Raw genomic sequence first — 27110 nt, forward strand, 5'->3', positions numbered from 1 at the left:
CTGTGCAAATGTTAAATTGTTAGTATTGGCTCCGGTGTTCTTTTCCTACACTCTTGCAGGTCTTGTGATAATCCAACCCTGTATGGCTTGTATTTTTGGCTTTTCCCTACAATTTAATAGCAAACTGCATTTTTTGGAACCGGGATGTGTAAACATGGTATGGCAAGCGCTGTGGGTACTTCCGCATTTGCGGTACCTGATTTCATGTCATAAAACAGCATATTTTATGCTCACTGTTGTGTAATGCTTTTTGAGTTACTGCGAGGGTAGATCTACAAGTCTGTTTGTTACGCGGTTGCGCTTAAAGCCATCTTTATTACCCACGTGTTTTTAGCAAAAAAGAATGGTAAATATTAGCAAAAATGGGAACATGCCACTTAGATCGTTTTGGCCACTTGATATCGTTTTGGTATTTGATCCTGTACGCTGGTCATTTTCTGCCCAAGTGGAAACAGATATGTCTCCGTATCTCAAATGTGCGCAATACTACGAGCGAATAAAATTTCCTTAGTGTTTTTAAAAGCATTGTATCAGTGCTAATAGTTGGTTTGGTGTGTATTTTAATGCGAGTCTTGTTTCTTTTACATGCAGCCAAAACCCAGAACAGGATTCGGCGGATGAAGCCAAAGTCTCTGTGTGCCGCTCCAGGTATCTCAGACCAACTTTTATATAGAACTGTGCTCCGATAGGCAACTGTTGGGAACTGTCAGGGACCACACTGCTGCGGCGGTTTCTGTTTTCCAATTGTTGGTATCACTGTGGGCCATATGTCAAGGCTGCGTTAGAATGGTGCTTGCGGTTTCCTTCTGATACCAATGCATCCGCCAGCCTGGCAAATGACCTCAGTTTATACCAACAGGAAAGCAGATATGTTGGAAAAGTGGAGTCTCATAGACAGCTTCTCAACGTCTATCGGAACACCGTTTTATATAAACAGCTGGTCTGAAGGTACCTGGAACGGCGCACCGGATAAATCCAAAATCATTTTACGTGGATCAGTGTTCCAGTAACTTACACTACCAGTTTATTTGGAACAGTGATCCGTATATTTTTATTTGGAACGCCGATCCAGATAATATAGCTACAAAAATATGTGGTGCACTGTTCCACTTACATTTTCAGGATATGTGGAACACGGTTCCAAATATATAAGTGGAACTTTTTTGCAAAAAAGTTCCAGTTACTAAGTGGATCTTATGTGGATCCAGATTAAGAGTGCACGTTTGTTGCATGAGCCCTTTGTCCTAACGCTGATTGTTGGTGCAGCCAACAATGGCGTAATCACGCCCGGACGAGTAGCTCCTGCACATTGCCAAGTAAAGGCAATGACGGCAGCTTGCCCCCAATTAAGAAAGTAGACAGGATGGCAAGTTGGGCGAGTTGGTGCTGATTCATCTCGAAAACAGGCGCGGAAAGACGTAGACGAAGAAGAGAAGAGAGATAAGAGTGAAGAGAGAAGAGAGATAGCCCGTCCTCGTGTGTATTTCTTTTCTTAGTCTACGTCTTTCCGCGCCTGTTTTCGAGATAAGAAAGTACACAACAATTGGGTAGGAAATTCGGGCGTCCTGCTTGCGCGGTTAAACGTAGCCTCACAGGCAACCCCCGTCAGGACAAAGCGCTTGTGGGGAGGCGCGCCGCCTAAGCGGGTTGGGGACAGAATTTATGAGCAAATCTGACAGCTCTCGGACGCTTTGAACAATCTGTTTAAATCCCTGTTGAACTTGGCGCTGCCGACGTACCGAATAAATTACACTTGCCCATTATCGATGCCGCCTATACGTCTGCTATCCACGCGCGGCACGGAGCAACAGCGTGGGACTACGACGTCGTCTGCTCGCCCCGCAGTCCCCAAAAAATGCCCGCCAGGTGGTGCCTCGATCGTTAGAAAATGGCCGACACAGCAAATTTCTGGTCTATTAGGCCTGGGAATGGTGAACACATTTAAGGAGCTGCGTGAGGCGCACTTGACAAATCAATACACAAGACTCTCTAAAACGCCGTCGGGTTGCCGCCTTCTTGCCCGACTACACATCCATCACCCAATACATACGGAAAAGCGCGTGCAAATTCCCGACGTCTGGCGATACGCCTTGCATGTGCGTCCTCTTCCAGCCAACATGACGCGAGATGACCACAGTGGCCGACGCGTCGCGCGGGCAGAAGCATTGGCTCGCCACTATGGTCGAAAAAAAGGAGTTTTTTACGTAGACGCCTCCGGCCCGCACCACGGGGGTTGGTACACGGCCGTGGTCGTCCACCAAAACACGGCAGTGAACGGACTCACGTTCCGCGCACACAATATTACACACGCGGAAGAGATTGCCATCGCGCTAGCCGCCGCAGATCAGGACTCGCGGGTCATTATCACCGACTCAAGGGGTGCCTGCCGCAATATCGAACAGGGGTGCATTCCGTACTTTGCTTACAAAATTCTGCAAAACAGTAACTACGTGGGTGCCCCCGCGAATCGAACGATCATATGGGCTCCGGCTCACATGGGCCTTGAGGGTAACGAGGTGGCTGACGCCGCTGCCCCCGCGCTCACTCTCCGGGCATCATCCTCATCTCCCACCGATCCGGACCTAGAACCTACTCCCGCTTGCACCTTTAAGGAGGTCACACAGTTTTATCAATCCGGCCATTCCGTCTATTCCAAGCCCTGTAGGGGCTTCACGAAGGCGGAGGAGCGCATCCTCCTTCGCCTTTATACGAAAACTCTCTTGTGCCCGGCAATCTTAAAACACTTCGACCCCGCTTGCACGGGGAAGTGCCCGCACTGTGAGGAAGATTCCTCTGACATTTTCCACATGGTGTGGGCGTGCCAAAAAACCCCAAACCTACCCCCTCTACCCAACCCTTCCCGGGAGGACTGGGAGGCAGCCCTGCTCGGCTGCTCTGACCTGACGGCCCAACGGGCCCTGGTCGGGCGGGCCCGGGCCGCGGCCGACGCCATTGGGATCCCGTAAGGGGGAGCCCACCTAGTCTTTGTACGGGGCGGCCCCTTAGGGACCGCTCCCACCCTCCCTGTACAAACTTCTGTAAATAAATGTTTTTCAGTCAGTCAGTCAGCAGTGGTTGAATGTGGATGTTGACCCACCCCGACATTTGAAAAAAGTTTCACAGATTTCCGTTTCAATCTTGCCCTGTGGCTGTTCACCAGCGTTGTTGTGGTGGCTACGCGGGCTTTTTTCCAGACATTGCGAGAGGCAGGGTGTCGAGCCAAGCCACGTTTTAACGATGGCCTGGTCAAATGCCGCAAGCACGATTGATCCGACTGAAGCACCAGATGAGGGTTTTTGAATATTGTAAAGACCATGGGCACTTGGTGAAGTAGAACGTTTATTCTACGACACAGCCGTCTCCGAACACCGGTCCAAAAACCAACGATGATGATGATCAGTCCAGAAGAAGACGAAGTGTTCCTCGAAGTGTTTGATGATGGGATAATATGTGGAAGTGAAATAAATGAATTTTAACGCTTCGGAGCTTCGTGCTTACAATAACTCCGTCCTTGAAAACTGAACTTGCCATCACTGAGTAACATGTGTTCGCTTTAGCTACACGCGCATCCCAACACGGAAACCAAAAATTGTACAGTCCCGATGAGCTTACGACACAACTCCGAATTTTTACTTATTGAGTGCACAGAATCATCTTACGATGCGGTCATTGCCCGGCTTAGATTTTCTACCTCAAACCCTTCCCTTTGACACCACACTTCCTTTGGTGCTACCGTTCTAGCATCTGCGATGAATTTGCGCAGTTTTCTCCTAACTAGTACTAATCAGCGGGATTCCCTTTTTATCTGCGCCACATGATTTTATTCATCGAAACCTTTCATTTGATACCCCACACACTCAGCCAGAATTTCTTTGAAATTTAACCAAGTTTATGACTTGCCATGGCTGTCGCATGAGGATAACGAGGAAGCATCTTTTATTTGTCCCAAGTGATTCCCCTCATCAAGACTTTCAATTTGATACCACATACCTCGCGGCGGCAATACTGATTTTTAACCCAATCGATGACTCACATGACTATGTCATGATCATGACCAAAAGGAATTTTTATTTGTCTCACGTGATTTCCCTCATTGAGACCTTCAATTTGACTCCCCATACGCCCTAGCGCACATCACTTCGAATGTTAACCATATCTATGACTCACCATGACTGCGTCCCGATTAAAACCAGGCAGCATTTTTTTGTCCCACGCGAATCCCCTCACCAAGATCTTCAATTAGATACTACACACACACTAGCGACATCCATATGAATTTTAGGCCATTGTATGATTCACCGTGACTATGTCATTATTACTGCACGATTTATTTATTATTTGTCCAACGTTATTTCCCTAATCGAAACATTTAATTTGAGACCCCATACGCCTACGGGTCATCATTACGAAGTCCAACCTTTATTATGACTCACGATAACTAAGTCATGATAGTGACCACGAAACGTTATTTTCTTTTCCCAACGTGATTTCCCTCCCCTAGATCTTCAATTTAAGACCCCAGATTCCCTAGCGGCACATCACTTTGAATTTTAACCCAATGTGTGACAATCCTTGAATCCCGTGTTATGCGGTTCGCCATTTTCGATGTTTTCTCTTATAATTTCTTTTTTAATTTTTAAATTTTCTTTGATCAATAGTCTGCATTTACGCTTTTATAATGATTACAGGTTGAAATTCCATGATATCTGCATTTTGTGGAACTGCAGGGCGTTACATGATCCTGGCCGGGGGAGGGGGTACTCGGAAGAGTGCTACGCATTAAAAAAAGCAAAGGCATATCCATGAACGCCTCGCGCTTCAGAGATTCGCGGGGACAGTTCGCATTGACACAAGGCGTTTTTTCAGGATACAGAGCAAAAATGCACAGGACCGTAACCCTAAACAGCTTCGACGTAAATGAACTGAGCAGTGGGCGCACGTCCCCTCGCCAAATCTGGTTTGTTTCGCACCAGGGCCTCAGCATATTATCGAGTCTGGACCACCTCTGTCATTAACACAAATACAGAGCCCGCATCCAGAGTTTTGTATCTAATATTTACGTACAATTGCTTGCCAGCAGCGCTAATCATCATGGCCAGCAGGTGAACTGTATTAAATGCAGAGCATTTCAGTAACTCACGATGTCACCCGCGTTGGCGTCCCTAGTCGTAGTCCGCACCCCTCCCATACACCATATAAAAAAAATACTATCCGGCGCCTGGTTTCGATCCCTCGACCCTGCGGGCGGAACGAAATGTACATGGTGCTCTACCCACTGCGCCACAAAGCCGACACAGAATGGGAGGCTACGAACACGCCTTATATCCTTGACTCATTCAAACTACGTCAAGAAGCTGCTGATACAACGCATTCACTACCACCAACTCCCCAGACACTAAACGTTAACGCAATACACCCACCCCCTATGCGACGCATTTACTCGAGTCCCTCTTGCGGGGAGATGGGCCCAATTTTTTTGCTTTTGAATTTGCAACGAAAATTGTTTCCGACCTAACAGGAGTTACGGTGTCATGTCGTACCGAATGGAAGAGTTTTCGAGCTCACGAATTTGCACAGGTAATATTTTTACCACGCGTGAATTTTAAAGCCCTGAATTCTAATTAAATCACAGTCCATCTGAGCCTAAGTAAATTCTAGTGCTAGAGGGTTGTGAGTCCATTTGATCTCTGAATTCATTTTGAGTTTTCAGTCTATTTTGGGTTGTGAGTTCATTTTGAGCTTTGAGTCCATTTTGAGTTTGAGTACATTTTGAGTTTGAGTGCATTTTGAGTACTAACTACATTTTGAGTCTGAGTACATTTTGACTTTTGAGTACATTTTGAGTACTGATTACATTTTGAGTTTAAGCACATTTTGACCTTTGAGTACATTTTGAGTTTGAGTACACTTTAAGTTCTGAGTACATTTTGAGTTTGAGTACATTTTGAGTTTTAAGTCCGAGTGAGTTCTGACATTTGCGCTCACTGTGTGTTTGAGTTTGAGTGAGTGCAGATGTGCTGCTCAGCATTGAGTCTGAGTTTGAGTGAATGGTGATTCGAAAAAAAATTGTGAGCGAGTTTGAGTGAGGCGCGCCAAGTTTGCCGACGTATGTATCGGGCACATGAACGCCAACGGGTGACGCAGCGGAGGTTGTTTCTCTCGCTGTGAGCTTTTTCAGAGGCATGCGCACACTCTCATTCACCTTTGATGGCATGTCCTTTCCCAATGCAGCTTCGCGCGTAACACATTCGTTCACCTCTATCTTAATTTCGGTGAAGTTTTCTACGCAGGAGGCGTCACTATCCTGCTCCACGGTTGCAGGAAATCTGAACGTTCACGCAGGAACGCGGGCCACTATCCTCTCTTCGCCTTTCCCGCGTGACTCTAATCGTGCCGAATGCCGCAAAGCGGGACGCTCACGCACGCCCAATGAATGGGTTCCACCCCGCACATCTTTCGGCGTACTGGCGCACCCCAGTCCACTCTCTCCCTCAGTGCTGGACATTACTCGTTGAGAAATCAGCGAGAGAGAAACATTGTTAGCTCTCTTAAAGCCTTCGCTCTTCGAACGTTCCGCCGCTACCTCTGCCGCAGCGATTCTCAATTTCGCCTGCAATAGCGCCATCATCTCACCAAACGACATTGCACAGCTCGCTGTCCCTGCACTATTCATGCCCAAAGCTTACCAATCGTCATCATTATCTCGCGGCTGCACCTAGATACCCGCTAAATGTTATGGTGAACCGCAGACCCAGCATCAATCGAGTCAATGACCTGCATAGCTCGGTGCCTGTAGAGATGCCGCACCGGTGCAGATGGGGTATCCATTTATTCGCGGCTCCTTCAAACGGGGTGTTCCTTCAAACAATGGCCAGCTGACTTCTCACCTACCGACAGCTCGCTGCTCCTGCCGCTCCACGCTCAGTGAGCTGCTGATGCCTCCACTGACCGCTGCTCAAGCTGCTTTTCCGCCGCTCAGCAGGCCGCAGACTGCCACAGATTGTCTCGGTCGCCGTTGAGAGGTCCGCTGTGCGGCTGTCAAGCCGCTCCTCCACCTGGCTGGCGAGCTCGCCACTCCTGCCGATCTCGTTCAGCAGGCTGCGATGTCCCTGCGCGCTCCGTCCATCGAGGGGCTTGTCTTACTCGCCGGCTGGCTGAGTCGTCCCTGCTGAAGATCCTGTGGACTGCGCCAGTTATCTTCGCGATGTTCTTTTCCCTGTGCCTTCTCCTCCAAGCCGCTGCAGCGCTGAGGATCTGAACCCGGGTATCTTCAACCAACAAACTCAGCTGCCGATGCAAAACTGTATATTACTGCAAACCAGTATATGTCTAACCCTCCCCCCCCCCCCCCCCCCCGCCCAGTTTTCATTCCGGTGTCATCGATATCGATTTACTCGGCGCCGCTCCGTGGCTCCTCCTCACCACCATTGACACCTTTTTCACAACTATTTTCCCCCTCTCCTCCCCCGATGCCCCTTTGGCAAGATGCGCAGTCGGCAGCTAACGGCGGTAGTGCGGTTATAAGATGATAGCGCAAAATAAACAGAAACATGGATGGGCGTAAAGAAATGCACTGACCATTACTGAACTCCTTAATATGAAATTTGTGCGCAGTGTGAGCTGCAGTCTTCTCGGTCACAGTGCATTTCTGCTGCACCTCAGGAAGTTTTCCCGTGATCAGCGAACGCGCGGTGGCGTGCCCTACTCTGCTGCTACCTAGCAGTGCGCCGCCGCCGCCGGGCAGCATGTTTCAAAACGTGTTTTAACTTCCCGCGCAAATGTCACGTAGTTCGAATTAGCCCCGTACGAGGGAGCAGAAAGTATGTTGTAGCATATCGTGTTTGAACCTCCCGCGCAAACGTCACGAGGTTTAGGTTAGCGGAGAATGGAACAGCGACTGGAGAAAGTGTCAGAGGGAGGGAGCTCCTTGGTGGCGATACATGAAACATGTGTGCAGGAAAGGCAATGAGAGGGATGATGCTGTAGCCGCACGCGTTGTACTCCACTTCACCCTTCGCTCCACTTCACCCTTTCTTTCTTTTGTCTCTGCGGCGTACTCGGTTGGGCGGATATAACTAGACGCCGCTGCCGCGAAGCTCAGGTAATGGCTTGCAAAGGACTGCCCTCTAAAACGACCGACACCCGCCGTCGCCATTTCCACTCAAATGCACGTCGCCAAGTAGCTGCGAATACCCCCCCGGTAGAAGAGAACCTTCCCCGGTTGGAACGCCAGCTTGTGCCCATATTTCTTTTTCAGCTTGAAAGGCCTTCCGAGTGATATTTTCGCCGGTGTCTTTCACGCCTAAGTATGCGCCATCACCGGTTGCCGGTTTATACGTGCAGAGTTTGCGGGTAGAAAAAAGGGGGCATGCCCGGACAGCTGGGCTTTATGCCTCTACCGATGAAATCCCGGTTGGGCTGGTGGGAGATTTAGATGTCGAAATTACATGGCTCAGTGCGGTTAGTCGGCTGTTCTGCTTAATCGAGTGGTTCGGGTGTGGGTTGATCTGTTACACAGACATCTTACAAACACAGTAAGATGCATATGAGGGGGAAGGAAAACGGACAGCCACATGTTTGTGCGCGAGAATAGATCTCAAAGCCTCTAGATTTTAAATCATTATGTGACGGATGCACGCCGTTCGTTTGGAGGAAGAGCAAGAATTGAAGCGTTGACCCGAAAACAAGAGCGAATAAATAAAATAAACAAAATAAATAAAATAAATAAAATAAATAAAATAAATAAATAAAATAAATGGGTGCAAAAACAATGGAAAGCTACTGCACCCGCCGTTACCGCCCCAAGTTCGGCTCGTGGAGTAGCGGCGAATCCCTCCCGAATGAACAGCAACTTTCCCGCTTGGAACTCCGGCGTGAGCCAATATCACTTCTTCAGAGGGCTTTCAGGGGATATTTTCGACGGCGTCTGTCACTTTTAGGGACGCGCACAAGGCTGGTTGCCGGTTTATGCGTGCGCAGGTTTGTAGTGGAGAATAGTGAAGAATAGCTATAGGTTTCATGCCCGGGTGTAGCCCGAAAGAACCCATTCCCGTTTGACCCCTTCCCGTTTGAACCCCTTCCCGAAACGCCCTTCCCGCTTGACCCGTCCCGTGTGCCCCCGTTCCCGAAACGACCTTCCCGTTTGGGAGCTTCCTGTTTCAGCCCGTTCCCAAAACGCCCTTCCCGTTACAACCCGCTCCCAAAGCGCCCTTCTCATTTCAACCCCCATCGTTGCAACCCATTTGAATTTCTGAAAATATGCATTACTGTCTTCGAAACTGTCCCCCAAAATGTGCTTACAAGCAACGGGTCATGCACTAAAAACTAGTATGCACCAAATTTTCCGGAATCAACCGATATTTCCGGCCGATAAAAGTTCCCGAATGCCTTGGGCCGATACTGCCCTCTTGACACAAAATTTGTAGTGGCGAAAATGTACTATAAAGATACCCAATATCTTGAGGAATGCAGATTTTTCTGCAGTTGGTGTTGGTACGTGCGGCTGAAATTTATTTATAAGCCGCTCTTATGCTCATTGTTTGGAGCGGAGCTTCGTCTTCTGGTTGGAGAGATCTATAGATCAAAGATGTCCGTAGGAGAGACTTTAAAAAAGGCAAAAACATGTGCAGAAATCTGAGAATGGGCTACAAATGCCTTTCCTACGTGATTAATGGGCAGATATTTTTATTTATTTACTGATACTTTACGGCCTGGTCGGGCTCATGCAGGAGTGAACATAAAAACACATCAGTATTGGTTGGCGTAGTTTAAAAACGGCCCACACAAATAAGTAAAACACATAAATATGTAATAGACGCAAAGGGGTCCGAACAAGGATATGGATTCGTAATGTATTCCAATTTTAAAATACGACGATTCAACCAGAACACATATTTACAATACGTAGGGAAAATTCTTCTAACGATACCGAGTTCACTGTTTGTTCAGTTAACTTATTCCAGTATGAAATTGCACGAGGAAACAAAGAGAACTTTCGAATAGTAATTCAGCTGATTGGCTGCCTAATAGTCTTACTACGATGTCTCCTCGCTGAACGCCTGAAAAGCCCTTGGAGGTAGGATTCCCGCGACAATTTTAAGTTTCTGTAGTAAAGAAAATTTAGGCTAAAGACGACCCTGCGCTGCTTAAGTTTTTGAAGGTTTGCCCTATTATGCAAATTGAGTACGCTAGAGTGACGGGAATAGAGCGAATCAATAAAACGCAAAGCTAAGTTTATATTTTTCGCCGCTTCTCATGACTGCGATTTTTTATAGCCAGATGTGGAATATGTATCCAGATACATAGGTTTACTTTATTTTTATACATCTTTTTATATTTTATAGTTTTCATCTGTTTCTTTTCGGCATTGATGTACACTTGCGCTATTATAACGATTAAATGTGTTAGTCCGCCAAATACGATTTCTTTCAAAGTGAGGGTGTTTTTGCGATTTTTTATTTGTGCTTCCGCGGTGCTTTTCTGGGCTTTTTTATTTTATCATTTTTTGGTTTGTTAATTTAAAAGACTTGTTTGTTAATTTAAAAGATTTGTTAATAATTTGTTAATTCTTAATTTGTTTGTTAAGCTTTGTTAATTTAAAATATTTGTTAATTGGTATGACGAATTGTAACCAAATGTCGTCGTCTGTAGATTCAAAAAGTGAAGCCCAGGTTTCAAAAGCAGTCAAGGACTCTGGATGCACTGAGCATGCTATCGCAGCGGCTGTGAACAAACGGAAATAAATGAAAAACAATATGAAAATGTTTTTTATAACGTTTCATAAACTGGGTACGTTATTCCTGGAATGGGCTAAATAGGAAAATACGAAACGGGAAGGTTTTTCGCCCCGGTTGAAATAGGAAGGAACAAACGGGAAGGTTGAAATGGGAACGGTTCAAACGGGAACGGGCCAAGTGGGAAAGGGCGAAACGGGAAGGTCGTTTTGCGCCGGGTTGAAACAGGACGGAACAAGCGGGAAGGGTGAAATGGGAATGGGTTCAAACGGGAACCTCCCTCATGCCCGTACTGATGAATGACATCTCCACTGCGCTGGTGCGAGGTTAAACCGCGGACATTAAACGGACCAATGGGACCTGTCCGGGGTCCTTAGTGGTAGAACGGATTGGGTTTGTGTGTTAGGCTATGTTCAGATTACCGACGCAAAACCCGTATCGTGATCTATGGACGTAAAAAATGCTATGTCACGCAGTTAGGTTAGCTGAGACGTGAATTGACGTCATTCTTTAAAGTTGTTACGAAAGTTGCGGAAAAAGTCTGAACCCGGCCTTACACAAACAGTAAGATGCTTACGACGCTGGAGGGAGACAGGCAGTTTTTAAGTGCAAATGCACTTCTTAAGCGACCCTGAATCACTCGTCCACCGTCCGTCCACCGCAGCTCAGCAACAGGTGTTATCGCGTCCTCCTCGCCCCTAGCAACGGCGCGGAGCGGAGGGAGAGCGTGTGTAGCAACGGCGCGATGACGTAGTGCGCTCGCCTGATGTCGCGCGCTCTCGCATTTCACCGCGCGAGGTGCGGCCAGTGCGGCGCAGTTCAGTCTAGCGCGCGCCTCCGTCGAGGTCGGTCGCCGGTTCCGCAGTCTAGATGGATTCTTGTGAATGCAGTGACGCCGGAACTATATTTTCAGTGGGGGGGCTGAAGCAATTTTTTTATTTTTTTATGTACTTCGAAATTTTTACGCGATTAAAATCAGAGTTTCGCTAGAAAGAAAAAAAATCGACTTCTTTTCTATTAACCACGTGCAAAAATCTTTTTTTACCCACTGGTTATTCTTAACTTTAAATTGTGCTTATTATACGTTCATTGAATAAAAAATAAACGGGATGGGGAAGGGGGAAGAAAGAGAATGTGTTGCGAGTGGCCATCTTAGTCAAGATAGGCCGCGTACTATTAAGCAGAAAATAGAGTGAATTTTCAGTGACCACATATTTATTCGCATTTGACATATTATTTAAGCAACAGAATGTTTGGTACGTTTATACAATGGCGCAGAAAACAAGCGTAATACAAATACAAAAATTGCAATACCACAGTACAAACAGCCACGCTATAATACATACATACAATTGGAAATATTGCACACAAGCATCACACTTATCAGTCAGTGGTGTTATTGCTATAGGGGCTTAGGTGGAACCAAAGGTTGCTGCTATCTCCAAAGTTCTTTGATGCCATCCTGTAAAGTTAGGTCTGTTTCTATTTGTATATTGACGCATATAAAAACATGACATAAAAATAATGGAAATGCAACAATACGAACAAGCACGCTATAATACATGTATGTATAGTCACGGACAAATGAAACGCGACCAGGATAATATAAACCAGAACACATAAATAGCGCGATTTCTCTCCATGCAAGTCACATTGATGTGTGGCCTAATAACAATAACAAAGATGGAAAATGTGGCTTTCAAAATATACCAACAGTGCGCCATTTTTGGACCTCCAAGAACAGCATTTTTCAATTTTGCGTGTTCTTGTTCATAATTTTGTGTTCGCACTTCATGTGACCATGACTGTACATGAATGTCAAAAATGCACAAAAGCAGCAGGCATTTCGGACAGCTAGACGGGACCAAAGGTTGCTACTCGCTCCGCTGTTCTGCTCACAAATTCTTTGATGATGTCCTCTAACCTGAGGGCCGCCGTTCTTGCCTTATGAATGTTCAAAATCAGAAGATGCGACAACCTCTTCTGGGTCATTCGGTTGCGCAAATAAGTTTTTACTCGGCGCAGAGCACTAAAAGAGCGCTCCCCAGAAGCGACCGATGCAGGTATGGACAGCAAACGCTGAACATACCGCACGACCTGGTCCATTAGCTCGCGAATGTTTTCCGGTTTGCTTTGCAGCATCTTCAAAATGCCCAGGGATGTGGTGGAATCGGCATCGTGTAGAAGAGTTGGTAGAAGCAGAAACTGCGCCGAGAGTCTGCACAGGTCAAAATCTACTGCATGCACTCCCAAAGACGCCTTTAGCCCATCAGCTGTGAACTGAGTTCCCCTTGCAGCGCTGGCTAAAATGCCTTCCAGTTTTACGAGCTGTAACATGCCCGGCTGCTCAAAACGCCGTTGCGTTTCATTCATAATCCGATCGGCAGCAGCGAAATACTCCTTGCGCAGTGCTGCTTTAACGTCGAGTGTAACTGGCTGAACAGGCCTGTCAGTCGCCTCGTACCGCCTAGGCGGTTTTGCCGGCCTGGACACTCGAGGCTCTTTCAGGCATAGGCGTGCTGCAGTTGTGCTCGTGTGCTGCCACAGCTCCTCAAACGCGGCATCAGAGCGCAGCCGAGAGATCGCCTCGCGGAGAGCCTCTGCAGCCTCTTTTGCACCCGCCGCTCGACATGTTGAGCTCTGGAAAGCCCTTGCCAATTCTTCACAAGGGCCGAAAAAAGCTATGGAAATGTTGATCCCTAACAACGTTTCAAATTTCTGCAAAAGGGTGTAGTAACCCCTGAAAATGGCCTTGCTGCCATCTGTCACTGAACCTGGTGTCTCCAAAAGCTCCTTGAGCGTCTCCTGTACCCTAGCGTAGTTGTCAAGAAACCTTTGCATGGACTTAACTCTAACGGTCCATCGCGTAGGGCAAAGCGGCAGTAAATTGTTTGGCCTGGAACCGTTCTCCAAATCTACTTCGCCCCCTGTAGAAACTACTATGTTGGCGTAAGCACTTTTGCGCTTTTTGGAGTCGAGGATTACGTTGGAAATATCTTTAACAGTGCTAAGAGCGTCTCCAATTATGTCGCAGCTCCTGCTAGCCTCCTGCAGTACAAGATCTAAACAGTGATTACTGCAGTGGACATACAAAGAACGCGGTTCGCAATCGCTAATTCTTTTTTGTACACCCGAAAAACGACCGGACATATTTGCCGCCCCATCAAAGCAGTGGCCACGGACGCAGTGAAAGTCTAGGCCCAGGCGCAAAAGCATGTCCTTGATGGCAGAGTATAGAGTTTCAGCTCTGCTGTCGGGCGCGTTGTACATGCCAATATACTCTTCCCGAAGCTCAAGGGTCTTGCTCTGCACCCACCGCACGCAAAAGGTGAACTGCTCGTCACCATTCACATCCGTTGTTCCATCAGCGATGATACCGTAGAACGGGCTGGATTTCACGTCCTCCACAATCTCTCGCTGTACGGTATGCGCCATAATTTCTATAAGCTCATTCTGCACGTCCCCGCTCACCCATTTGTCCCTCTTAGCCATCCACGTCTTAAGGACCGGGACATCCTCTGATCTCTCATGAAGCAAATCGAGAAAATTTCCATCCAGTTTACCTTGTCCTCTAAGAGCTTGCCCTGTGCGGCAGAGATAGCGCACAGAGCTAACTATGACGCGAAGTACTGCCCTGGCATCCTCCTGATGTTTGTTGCATTGCTGCGAAAGGAGACTCAAAACAGGAATGCCTCTCTGGTATGACAAGTTTAGGCTCACGGAGTCAACGTGAAATTGGCTCTTTTCGTGCGATTTGAACCTTTCGATAGCCTTTTTCCAGTTGTTAAAACCAGTCTTAACAAAAGCTCGCTCCACATTTCTAGTGTTGTCCCCTTTTTTCTTGAAATGTCGACGGCACTCTTGACAAAAGACTAAGTCGCTCTTGCTTTGGTAGGACAGCCAAGAAAATCGCTCAAACCAGCCACGTTGACATGATCTACCTCCTTGGTTTTTTGGGAACCTGTAGTTTTTTGCCGGAAGTGACGGATGGTCGTTCAGCGCTGACTCGTCCTCGCTTGAACTCTCTCTCGAATTCTTGAAGGCGAGCGATTGCAGATTGCTCATTTCGTCCGAGCTGGTTGCTTCTTCCGTCCGGCTAGCAGGCCGCGATGTTTGGGCTTGTACAAATGAAATAAAAGGCATTCATTGCTTCTTCTGTTCCTATTCGGTTTTTAAATCAAGTTTACACTATTTTCCCTAGCCTATGTCTAACAAAAAAGTATTATTGGCATAACCGATAGGCATGACCTTAATTTGGATATACTGAAACTACTTACCCGCTGAGCAATCAGTCGACAGTGGTGACAGGTCCGGAGGACGGGCGCTGTCGTCAGGTAATGGTTGTGCAACAACGGCGTTCGTGTTGTCGGTACGGGATGGACCAATTTCTGCAAAATTCGCACCGTCCTTAACTGTCTCAAAATGCCACTTTTAAAATGCAAAAATGTATCAATGAAATATCAATTATTACCATCATGGCCTGTGCCTTGCTCTGCGCGATGACACTGTAGGCCGGGTCTTTCAGAAGAAATATCTGGTAGCGACAGAGAAAAGCGTAGAAGCAAAGAGAATTGTTGAACGGAGGAATTCACACAAACAGAACTCGTGATTATATACAAAAATCTGTGCATTATTATACCTTGACAATCTCTGCTTCCAAGGCATGCACGATTTGGAGCTGGTAGAAAGAAACCACTGATCTTTCTTTGGGAGCCGGGCATTGCGTGAGGGCTGGGATCAAATAAAAGAGCCGTTAGTTGACGCTGCCCACACCTAACACACGTCGGCATGATCAATGCCCCAGTTCGTTTGGTTTTGTTGCACTAACAGTGCAACATGGATCGAGCTGAACAAAACTCAGCGTTGATAGACCTCTGTCCTGTTTCTTTTTCTGTTTTGAACAGTTTGTGACCAGTACGAAAGAAAATATAGAGGCCAAATATTTTATTGTATAGAAAAGCGGTGATCCGTAATCCGAGGGCTATATCAATTTGAATAATGGGAACTTAAATTGCATTTGTATTAGGAAATGCCGAGCAGCATGTGGCTGTTATAATATGAGAGCTAGGAAGTATTTTTAATTCGGTAATTCGGGTTCGGGATATTTTATGGCCTATTTAAAAAAATCTGAAAGATAGCCCAAAGGCCCCGAGACCCCCCAAGTGGTGGCTGTCATAGACGTCGACATAGAAACGTTATTTAATGTTTGCAAATAGAAACATTCGTAGCTTGACATTGCTCCCCTCCCCCCTCCCGATTACGAGGTCAGCAGCTACATAGTTGTAATACCACATGAGAAAACGTATTAAAAACATTAACATAAAAACACATATGTGAGAAAATCACGGGATGCTTCGGTGACAAACCAAACTGTTAAAGTTCTCCCACTCGGAGAAAAGAAAATGGCGTACAACAGTGAAATCATAAATAATTCAAGCAAAGCTATTCACATCAGAGAAAAACCAAAATTTGCATGCTACAAACACCTATACAACACTTGCATGGGAGATGTACAACTCGCAAACAATGGAAACGGAAAAAAATAAGAAAGGTGGTAAAGTTAAAAACAAACGCTACATTAGCGACAATGGCGCTCAAACACTACGCTATACATACAAATCAAGCCCATCTTTGAATGTAAGTCGATTTCCACTGCTCATCCAAAGTTTCGGGACAATGTTTTGCATCAAGTGGTCGTCATAATTTGTTGTAGTGGGACGGAGAGTCTAATAATCAGGTCGTCTCGTGTTGTAGGAATGCTCTTTAACGGTTAGGTTGGACATAGTACAAATAGAAAACGTTTCCCTTATTCTTTCAGCAACCCACGCCTTCCATAAACGGTAATTATAGTAATTGTTCGTGTTGACTAAACCAAACTATTTGAACAAAGATCTAGTTGGCTTGTCTGCTGCAACGTTGGGTATAAATCGAACAGCTTTATTTTGCACCTAGATATTGTAGGAATATTTGTAACCGTTGTTGGGCCCCAAACAAGAAAACAACAGTTTAAGTACGACAGGAACAGCCAATAATAAATGAGTAGCTTTGTATTCGTCCGCAATAGGTCACTATTTTTGTAAAGCAATCTCGTTACTCTCGACAGTTTGTTGACAACTTGGTCAACGTGCAATTCCCAAAGCATGTGTTCCCAAACTACTCCTAAGATTTTTAAAGCTGGCTACAATCTCTACAGGACACGCATTTAAAACTAAATATTGGTTTTTATTAACATATTCACCTTTTGCACCAAAAATAACTGCCTTAGATTTTTCAGTGTTATTCTTGAACCCACTGCAACAAGCCCATACGGCTAATTTTTCAACGACCTCATTACCTCGTTGGAGTAATCTCTCGCTAGCCTCTTCTGCGATAAACAAACTCGTGTCGTCGGCGTAAATTACGAACTTCACTGACGGGTCTATCTGCACAATGTCATTAATATAAATATGAAATAAGAGCAGTCCTAGAATACTGCCCTGGGGAACACCAGAACATGTTTCCTGAATATCCGACTTGCAATTGTATTATTGTCACAAACTGGGAACGATGACTAAATTATAATGTAATAAGGCTGAAAGCCATACCTCGAATAGCATAGAATTTCAGTTCATGTGCAAGAAGATTACGATCAAGATTTACGATCGAAAGGAAACAGTCTTCTTTTTCTACATCAAGCGTAAATATCAAATCGTCAAAAGAAATAAAAACAAACATCAAGTAAAATTCATGACCTAGCTAAATAACGTTCGACTTTCTTACCGGGTACCAGCAATGCTCTTTAATGAGAACTTTATATCATAACTTCTTTTCGTTCTCCGTTCACGTCCATCAAGGTATTAGCGCGGATGCATCTTGCTTCTAAAAGCCTACAGTATCTCACCGATCTTTATGTAGTAAACTCGGTCTAAAAGTACTGCCAAAGCCGTTACATGCTGATTGGAGGAAGTAGAACATAAGATCAGAACAGGCTGTCGCGTCTCAAGAATTAAGGGCAACATGTGGATAAATTCATAAGAACGTCCTTTCCAACGCCTAAATGGAAAATGACGACTATTTTGCTCACAAACTGCGCCAACGGGCCTAGTGAATTTGTAGCGTAGCGTGTATAAGTGACTGATTGTCTATGTCCAAAAAAGGAAGACTAAACAGGCCTACCGAACTGATAATAATTGTAAAGGACGGTACATACCGTAGCGAGCGCAGTCTGCCGGTCCGGTAGTAGGGCCGGTCGCCGTCGTGCCTCCTGTGCGAAGGACTAGTGCAGCTTCGCACAAGCTGAACTTGCTTATTTAAACACCTTGTGACCCGCCGCAGGGCCTTTTAATCTGCCCATCGTTTCGTGGTTTCCAACGTCAGAAAGTCTCCGCAAACAATGCTGTCCCATCGGAAAACTGACAGGTCCCCTCTCTGCTGCACCACCCTCAAAAGAGGGACACGCCTTGGGCGCACTGCAAGACTGCATACCCACAACAAACTTACGCTCAATGCCCTTGCCGGTTCGAAAAAAACGCAGGAAATAGGTGAGGAAGGGGGGGACACACTGCAGCACCTTACAGGATGTTCAACGCCGCCGCGGCATCGTTCGCGCTATTTTCGCGCTATTCTTTAAAGCTAAAGGACCTGGCCCACGTGCGAGCCCTTCCGCCGCCACAATACGCATGCCGCTGGATGCGTTGAGCTAAAGTGCCGCCATACGCGTTTTACATAGAAACACTCCGTTCCTCCCCATTTCAGAGAGCTAACACGCCGTGCACGAACGTGAGGACTGCACACCTATAATGTACACAGAACGCTCCTGCGGTTTCGACAAAGACGTGGAATAGAGGGGAGAAACGGGTGGCACAGAACAACTGTTGTTGGCGCTTCTGCACGGCGGCGCGGCATCGTTTGGCGGCTTATCTTGCCGCCAAACCACCACACATGCCGGTGGGTGCGTTAACCTAAGGTCTTCCACGTGGGTTTTACGATGACGCGCCGAATTCTCCGTACTTTCGAGAGCTATGGTCATCCATCGCAAGAATGGTCGTCTGTCTGCCGCCTCGGCTTCTGGTGCATGGTAACATTGTCCGCTCCGTCGCCCCTTCCGGTGCAACACAAATACGAAATCCTGCTCGCCGGTTTCTCTTCAGTTTCACCCATCAAAAGCTGGTGTACCTCGCTTGCCGCCGTCACTTACTGACAAGCATTACTGATAAGACAGAAAAAGCTCGGCGTCGCCTTTCAGCCTCGGTAGCACTCCTCAAGGATCAATAGCAGTCGTTTCTAGTTTGTCTCCTCCACTCACTCTCAAGCCTTGCTTCCCCCGCCATGGCGTGACGAGTCAATCCCCTTTTCCGACCAGACTGACTTGGAGCTGCGCGCCCCTCTGCCGCTTTCTCGCGCGGGGAGAATGACCCCACCAGGCAATTATCGTCTCTTTGCTGCCGCCTCCTGTGTCTGCGCTACCGTAACCTCGCCACTGGCAGTTAAAGTAAGACACCATTAGCTATTGTATTTCATGCGTTTCCCGCAACACGCCGATGGGGAACGGTGAGTGCTTCTTCGTGGAAAAATACAGAGAAAGAGCCCGGATGGATTTAAATACCCGATTAAAACAGAAAAGCCGCCAGAAGAAGGGGTCAGTTCGCGACCCAAAGGTTCAAACGGCTCGTCTCGTCTCTCTGCTGCCGCCGCCTGTGTCTGCGCTACCGCAGCCTCGCCACTGGCAGGTAAAGTAAGACACAATTAGCCATTGTACTTCATGTTTTCCCTCGACACGCCGTTGGGGAACGGGAGGGCGCTTGTTCGTGGAAAAATACGGAGAAAGAGCGTGGATGGATTTGAATACCGGATTAAAACAGAAAAGCCGCCAGAAGAAGGGGTCAGTTCGCATAGTTATAACCCGACCCGAAGGTTCAATGCACTCGTCTCTTTGCTGCCGCCGCCTCCCTACAAGCAGGTAATGTAAAGCACCATTAGCAGTGGCGCAGCGCACCTACGGGGGGGGTTCTTATCCACAAGAAGGGAGATCAGCCTCCTCTCGGTGGTGTGTTGGTTGTTTACCAAGGTAATAGTTAACCGCATAAGCGACAGCCTAGATTTCCAACAACCGAGGGAACAAGCCGGCTTTAGAAAAGGACGACAGATCACATCCATGTCATCAATGAAGCAATTGAAAAATCAGCGGAGTATAATAAACCCCTTCACATGGCATTCATAGACTATGAAAAAGCGTTCGATTCGCTAGACACCGCAGCAGTGCTGGAAGCATTAAAAGACCAGGGAATCGAGGAGACTTACATAAGACTCCTAGACGACATATATAAGGGGTGTACGGGCAGGAAAATCCTCCACACGAAAAGCGAAAAGTTTACGATCAGAAAGGGAGCACCAAAATTGTTCACAGCATGTCTGGAAAATATATTTAGGAAGCTTAACTGGGAAGAGGTGGGATTACGGGCAAACGGAGAATTCTTGAGCCATTTGAGGTTTGCGGACGACATAGTCTTGTTCAGTGAGACTGCAGAACACCTGTAAAAAATGCTTCAAGACCTAGTCAGAAAGCTGGGCCATCGGATTAAAGATAAACATGAATACGTCTAAAGTAATGCTAAATAAACATGCTGGAAGCACTCTCTTCCGCCTAGGTACCGAAATACTAGAAGAAGTAGAAGATTATATCCATCTTGGACAGGTTGTCAGTGCTGACCCTAACCACGAGAAAGAAATCTCCCAGATAGGAATGGGACGGGGTGCATTCGGCAAGCACCCCCAAATATTCAAAATTAAGCTACCTCTATCACTAAAAAGAATAGTATACAACCAATGCGTACTACCGGTGTTGACATATGGGGCGGAAACTTGGCGCCTTACTAAACAATTGGAAAGAAAACTTAGGTCGGCTCAACGAGCCATGGAACGAATAATGATAGGAGTAACACTTAGGGACACGAAACGAAGCCTCCTGGATCAGGGAACACGCTCGAGTAGAAGATATCATAATTCAAAATAAGAAGAAATGGACTTGGGCAGGCAATGTAATGAGACGAAATGACAACCGGTGGACCACCAGGGTAACTGAGTGGCTACCGAGAGACGGGACCAGAAGGAGGGGAAGGCCGGTAACTCGATGGAGGGACGAAATACGAAAGTTCGGAAGCAAAGAATGGACTCGAACAGCGCAGGACAGGAGCGGATGGAAGTCAATGGGAGAAGCCTTCGTCCTGCAGTGGACTTAAATAGGCCGATGATGATGATGATGATGTTGTTGGTAGTGGTGGTGGTGGCAATTATTCCACGTCGCGATGCTGAGTCAGTACAATACCTATTGTAACCCCGCACAAGAAACGTCTGAGACTGCAGGCCTAGGGAGACGAGAAAACAGCTCCCGTTTTTTTTACCTCAGCGCAAGTTGCAGCCACGCAGACCAGTGTCAGCGTGTCGGTTCGGTAATCCGTGGCTGCAGCTGTCACGTTTTGCGAGTATTATCAACGCAAAATTGGCTACTCTCACGTCAGTGATGGAGCCAAATTTATAGAAACTTGGAGACCGTAAGTTGCGCAAAAAAATGTCAATGAGGCAGGAAGTAGGGGGGGCCGAGCCCTGACATAAAAATGCTTGGGGGGGCTCTGGCCCCCCTTGCCCCCCCGGTTCCGGCGTCCCTGTGTGAATGCCAGAGTTGATCACAAGGGGGTGATAATGTAACTAAGAGGCGAATGCCAACACAGTTCAACATAGCCCCCCTCATAGCATCAACCGTGCATTCGCACTTCCCCATGCTCCCCCTCGGGGAAATGCGGGTGAATTTTGTTTCGTGCACTCCGTGGACTTCATCCAGCTTAGCAGGTCATCCTTCTTCACAGAGTGGAGGGGAGCTAATATTTTTATTTACATTACACTCTGGAGGCTAAAAACCAGTGCTTGGGGGCAGCCCGAAGACGACGGTCCGAGAGCTCCCGCGCCCGGTCCGCGACTGTCCTCTACATTTCCCCTTCACCTTGCCGACGAGGACCGGGGGACGGAGAAAAGCGACTACCCTCCGTTGTGTTCCAGCCACACGCCGGTAGCCGTTGGGACATCCGGTGCGGGCAGGCGGGCCTTTTCTCGGAATGCGCAGGTTTGAAAGCGCCGCACGACCCGCCTTTTCCATTTCCGCGCGGCTGTTGCCATGGGGCGCGTCAGTTAGTGCGTCGAAGCGCCCGACACCGTGTATCGCGGCTTAAATTTCCTGAATGATGAAAGGCGTATCCTATTCTGGGTTCGCTTGACGGATGTACTGTAGCGCCGCCTGTTCCTGTGTAGTGGGCTAAGCTTCGAAATATTTGTTGCTTTTGCAGCAGGTCTTCATCTGTTCCGGGGTGGTTATGCATTATTCTCTTAAGCTTCTGCCCAGTCGTAGCGTTGAGTCTTTGGAGCCCCAAGCGAAGAAAGAAGGTGCCACGTTCTCTGGGTGCCGAGGTTTCCCTGAAGTGTATTCCATAATTGGTTCTAACTTTGCTTGCTTAGCTATCGAGCATAATATTTTGTTTTTGTACGTGGGCTATACGAGTGCGTAGATTCCAGTTGTGAGTCTTTTCGACCTCTTGAGGAGACCGGTTTCTGGAGTCCCATAAGTATTTGAGGCGAATTTTTACGGGCTGAGTTGTCTTGGGCAAGAGGAAGGGCTCCTATGTGGTTGGATATTGTCGTGATAGGCTAAGAACGCCAATCTTTACTATTTTGGATTTACTCAGTAGGCGACTCTTTTCTGAAGACTTTCCAGTTTATAAGACGGGCGGTACGGATTCCTTGCCTGGAGTTTTTGTGGTGAGGGATTCGCAGTTCCGTAATGTGGTGGTCGCTTTAGTGTACGCAAGTCCATTCGTCATTCTTAATGCGGTAATTTAGGGCTAGGTCGAGTGAAGTATCGCGGGAGACACTGCTGCGACTACGCGTGGCTGTGTCTGGGTTGCTGCGCAAATGGAGACGATGGTGTTGGATTGCGTCATGTAGTTCCATCGTTATGGCGGTAGCCCCCCACATCATCTGGTGGGCACTGAAATACCCTAGCGTTATTAATTTATGGCCTTCAATGCGTAGTGTTACTTCTCGGAAGACCTATCAATTTCTGACAGGGGGACAGCGGCTGTGGTGTAGATATGTAGGACATGTAGGATTAATGGCGTCTTTTTCGGGGGATGACATCCACGACGGTGTAGTCGATCCTAGTGAGGAGGGTGTGTTGTTGGACCGTTTGATCCGCGCGGAAGAGGATGGCCATGCCAGCAAGAGTGCCTGTTGTGTATGTCTTATAATCCTGAGCGTCACATTGGCAGCGTCTGTTTTTAAGTGTTAGTTTCTGGTCTTATGCCCGTGCTCCCAGAGGTATTGATCTGACATAGATGTTACAAAGCCTCATACGGGAGTTCGTGCGCTGTAGCATGACACCGTCATGCCCGATTAGAGAATGACGCCGCCCCTGTGGATTGCGGTGCGTAATTCCACCACAGTAAAAGGTAGATCGAAGTCAGGGTCAGGGTGAGGGATATGGATTACTGGAATAGGAAGGAGCGAAGGGATTTGGCAGAAAGGCGAAGGGAACTAGTGATGTCGGTGCCTGCAGTCTCTACGGGTACGCGCTGAGGGTTAGGATATCGGGTTAATCCAGTCATCATTATCGTCATTATCGCTGTGATGAATGGCCACGTGAGTGATTTGCCGCGAAAGTGAGCCAGCAAAACTACAGCGACGATGACGAGGAAGAGGGCCGCGGATGAGGGATCGCGGAAGCTGGAACGGCAACGGCTGGAAGCAAAGTGGCAGAACAGGGAGCGGTCCGTGAGCATTACCCCGTGAGACGCCTGGGCCACCTTAGACGGGACCGCCGCTACCCTCTGCCAAGGCTCGAGAGCTCGTCTGGGCGCCGTCATTGAGGTGCTGGTGCGCCGACTGCTGCCGCGCCATTCCGGCTGTTGGGCGCTGCTGTTCCTGCTGTTGAAGTGGCTAGAAACGCGTCGCGACTGAGGGTGAGCTGACTTGCCTTTTGGGCATTGCTCTCGTACCTTGTGAACTGCGAGGTTATTTTGTGTATATTTGAACTGTGGACTGTGTGTACGTGTGACCCAAACCCATCCTGTCTGTCACGTCTCGACCTCTAATATGCTCACGTCCTGTGCTTGTCCTCCATCCTGTTGAATATAGACTTCGACGTGCTAAACAGTGTTCGTCTACTGCCTGCCTGCGTGGTCCTCGGCCCATTAATGACAAAAGTGGCGAGCCTGCCAGGATTCACGTGTTACCACGAGAGAGGAGTCCGGCTGCTGTTAGCCCTACAACCACGCAAATATTCGAACATGTATATCACGGGCTTGGAAAGAATAATGAAGGTGGGGCAAGACTTGGGACTGACAGGTGCAGCCCTCCGCAACTACTTCGGCACGGAAAAGAAAGGAGCTCGGAAGCGGTCGGGCAAGACAACAGCAGGACGGCGCCCGAGCGGTGTAGGCCCGAGGTCGGTTGCCGGCGCTTCCTTCGAAGTTTCCATCCGTCGCGGTGTACGCCCGACGACAGCCCTGGACGCCGCAGGGAGAAGGCGGGGTCCGGCCCAAGAGTGAGCGGTGTGCCGGCGACGCAGAGCGCGGGCAGCGAGGCCTCGTTTCGAGCCCAAGCTAACTCTTCCCGACGCTAATCACCGGCTACGCCACGTTCTTCGCCGGGTTGAACGTTGAACATAATGCCGGGTTGAGGCATCTCGGCGCACACGTCTCGACGCCTCTGCGGACAGACTTGCACCTCACGTCGACTCACCGAGGTCACCGGCCCGTCTCCGCTCCATCCATCGTGCCAGCCCCAGCGGACTGTAGTAAACCGGCTCCTCGCCAGTCCTCTGCGAGTCCTGTGAATATTGTCTTTACCCTTTCAATACCTACCCGTTTGGAATGCCTGTTGAATATAACGCGTGTGTTTGTGTAGACAGTAGTCGGGCTCATTGTTCTGCACGCGGTCCGGCCCAACATTCATGACAAAAGTGGTGAGCCTGCCAGGATCCCACCAGTAACATCTGCAGAAAAGGTGAATGCTGTGAGAACACGTCACTGAAGAATAGCATGGATGTGGAGAAGCTAGTGGCGATCGGGACGCAGCTGGATCTCTCACGACTGGATCTTCGCCAGTGGATCGACACCCAGCGGGCAGAGCAGCGTGCATAGAGGGCAGCTGAAAGAGAGGCACTCCGTGAAGCTGCAGAACGAGAAAGAGAGGGACGGCGAGAAGCTGCCGAGATAGCAAAGGAAGCTGCTGAACGGGAAAAAGAAGGACGGCGAGAAGCTGCCGAGATTGCAAAGGAAGCTTCGGAACGGGAAAAAGAGGGACGGCGAGAAGCTGCCGAGATAGCAAAGGAAGCTGCCGAGAGGGAAATGCGAATCCTGGAGTTGAAGATTCGTCTTCAAGAAATGTCGCAAAACACCACCACCCTTACTACCGGTAACGAAACCAATCCAAATGAGCCCGTCGTGAATCCGCAGAAACTCCTACCCCTGTTTGATGAGAGACGCGACGATCTACTCGCGTACTTGCAGCGCTTCGAGCACGTGGCTACTGGGCAGGGGTGGCCGCAGGACAAATGGGCCGTCGGCCTCAGTATGTGCTTTTCCGAGGAAGCGCTGACCGTGATTGGCCGCATGAATGCAGATGAGTCGCTTGACTACACCAAGGTCAAGAAGGCGTTACTCCGACGGTTCACGGCACAAGGGTACCAGGAGAAGTTTCGGAAACCTCGGGCCGAAGATGGCGAGACGGGAAGGCAGTTTGCGGCGAGGCTTTCGAGCTACTTCGACCACTGGGTGGAGATGGTCAACATTCCCAAAACGTAAGAAGGACTCCACGATTTGGTAATTTCGAAGCAGTTCTAGTGTTGCTGTCACCCGAAGCTCGTGGTCTTCCTAAAGGAGCGCGAGTGCGCCACCCCGAGTGTCTTGACCGACCTCACGGACCGTTTCCTGAAGGCGCAAAGCGTTGTGAACTTGGGGAAAGCTCCAACGGACGGAGGGGTTCAGCCAACACACCGGGAAAGGCAACACCGACGTTCTTTGTATGTGATCGTCCTGGACATCACGCGCGAGACTGTGGCACTGTGATCACAGAGCATGAAAACTGCTCTAAGTATAACAGGCCAGGTCACAGTTCCGGCAATTGTCAAAGTGGATCAGGAGAAGAAGTGATCGCATGTACCATCTACGAGCCTCCAAGGATAGCCGTGGAAACTGAACCACTGCCGACCACACGCTTTAACGTGCCACCGTCCTCGTGCGCTCATTTCAACCGATCTAGACTACCCCAACAGCAGCGCAAAGACCACACTTTGAGGTCTTGCTACCGAAAAGTTGGGAGGGAGTCCGCTACACTTTCCTCAAACGCGAGGCCCTCTTATATATGGTGGGCCGATGTGCGACTGGGAAGACGTTGAAGCAGATGGTAGTGCCGAAAACCTTCCGGGAGTTCATCATCCGAGCCGCACATGAGAACGTCCCAACTCGACATGCGGGCATTCGCATGACTGCTCAGCGCATTTTAGAGGAATTCTACTCACCGGATTTGCAAAATGATGTTAAGCGGTTTCTGCCCTCATGCCACATCTGCAGCCGGAGAACGACCGACAAGTTGCCGCTGCATACACGCTCAATGACATGGTCTAATGCAAGCTACTGACTTTGACAGTTTGAGAACAAACCTTTCGTCCGCTTGCTTACTCCACGCGTGTGAAACAGCAGTGACAAGCCATCGTGTAACTGACTATTTCTGACTGCCTACTGTGCGTAAGTGTGCTGTGGCCATGACCCGGGGCCGTGACTAACAGAATAGTTGTTGGCTCCCCTAACAACTTTCTTAAGGTGGGGGTGATGTGATGAGTGGCCACGTGAGTGATTGGCCGCGAAAGTGAGCCAGCAGAACGACAGCGGCGATGACATGGAAGAGGGCCGCGGATGAGGGATCGCGGAAGCTGGAACGGCAACGGCTGGAAGCCAAGCGGCGGAACAAGGCGTGGTCCGTGGGAACTACCCCGTGAGACGCCTGGGCCACCTTAGACGGGACCGCCGCTACCCTCTGCCAAGGCTCGAGAGCTCGTCTGGGCGCCGTCATTGAGGTGCTGGTGCGCCGACTGCTGACGCGCCATTCCGGCTGTTGGGCGCTGCGTTCCTGCTGTTGAAGTGGCTAGAAACGCCTCGCGACTGAGAGTGAGCTGACTTGCCTATTGGGCATTGCTCTCGGACCTTGTGAACTGCGAGGTTATTAGATGCGACGCTGAGAGCATCCTTTTCGGCGGCCCTGTCCTTCAGGCGTGCGTCCGTCGTCGTCGTCGGCGGCGGCGGCGTCCGCACTCTCCTCCGCTCACCCCCTCTCCTCTCTGATAGCGAACACACT

At 48.5% G+C, this 27110-nt stretch overlaps 2 protein-coding genes and 1 long non-coding RNA gene across 7 annotated transcripts in view; 2 read left to right on the top strand and 1 right to left on the bottom strand.

Annotated features, from left to right (window-relative positions):
- The window catches only part of LOC144173340 (uncharacterized), a 128125-nt gene that overhangs the window by 85833 nt on the left and 15182 nt on the right, over positions 1 to 27110 (top strand). The gene's annotated exons all lie outside the window — the stretch shown is intronic.
- Positions 1939 to 2966, top strand: LOC144173339 (uncharacterized). Its single transcript, XM_077701819.1, has one exon. The coding sequence runs from the start codon at positions 2118 to 2120 to the stop codon at positions 2964 to 2966; it is 849 nt and encodes a 282-aa protein (XP_077557945.1). The 5' UTR covers positions 1939 to 2117.
- LOC144174915 (zinc finger MYM-type protein 1-like) lies at positions 11927 to 18129 on the bottom strand. Of its 2 annotated transcripts, XM_077703900.1 has the most exons (5): positions 17923 to 18129; positions 15373 to 15464; positions 15205 to 15267; positions 15011 to 15121; positions 11927 to 14851 (listed from the first exon to the last, which is right to left on the bottom strand). In XM_077703900.1, the coding sequence occupies exons 2-5, from the start codon at positions 15452 to 15454 to the stop codon at positions 12588 to 12590; spliced, it is 2520 nt and encodes an 839-aa protein (XP_077560026.1). In that variant the 5' UTR covers positions 15455 to 15464; positions 17923 to 18129; the 3' UTR covers positions 11927 to 12587. The 2 variants fall into 2 exon arrangements, with proteins under 2 accessions (XP_077560026.1, XP_077560024.1); XM_077703898.1 differs by lacking the exon at positions 17923 to 18129 and having other exon boundaries at positions 15373 to 15756.

This window comes from Haemaphysalis longicornis, unplaced genomic scaffold (assembly GCF_048455015.1).
Source record: "Haemaphysalis longicornis isolate Haplotype H1 unplaced genomic scaffold, Haemaphysalis longicornis Haplotype H1 scaffold_3, whole genome shotgun sequence".
NCBI classification, from domain to species: Eukaryota; Metazoa; Arthropoda; class Arachnida; order Ixodida; family Ixodidae; genus Haemaphysalis; species Haemaphysalis longicornis.

What these genes read in the sequence shown, in the direction of transcription:
- LOC144173339 (XM_077701819.1), top strand. Translation starts at nt 2,118, where the DNA reads ATGACGCGAGATGACCACAGTGGCCGACGCGTCGCGCGGGCAGAAGCA.
- LOC144174915 (XM_077703898.1), bottom strand. Translation starts at nt 15,523, where the DNA reads ATGCCGACGTGTGTTAGGTGTGGGCAGCGTCAACTAACGGCTCTTTTA. An exon ending in TGGAAGCAGAGATTGTCAAG is followed by an intron (nt 15,268 to 15,372) that starts GTATAATAATGC and finishes TGTCGCTACCAG; the next exon opens with ATATTTCTTCTGAAAGACCC. An exon ending in GCAAGGCACAGGCCATGATG is followed by an intron (nt 15,122 to 15,204) that starts GTAATAATTGAT and finishes CGAATTTTGCAG; the next exon opens with AAATTGGTCCATCCCGTACC.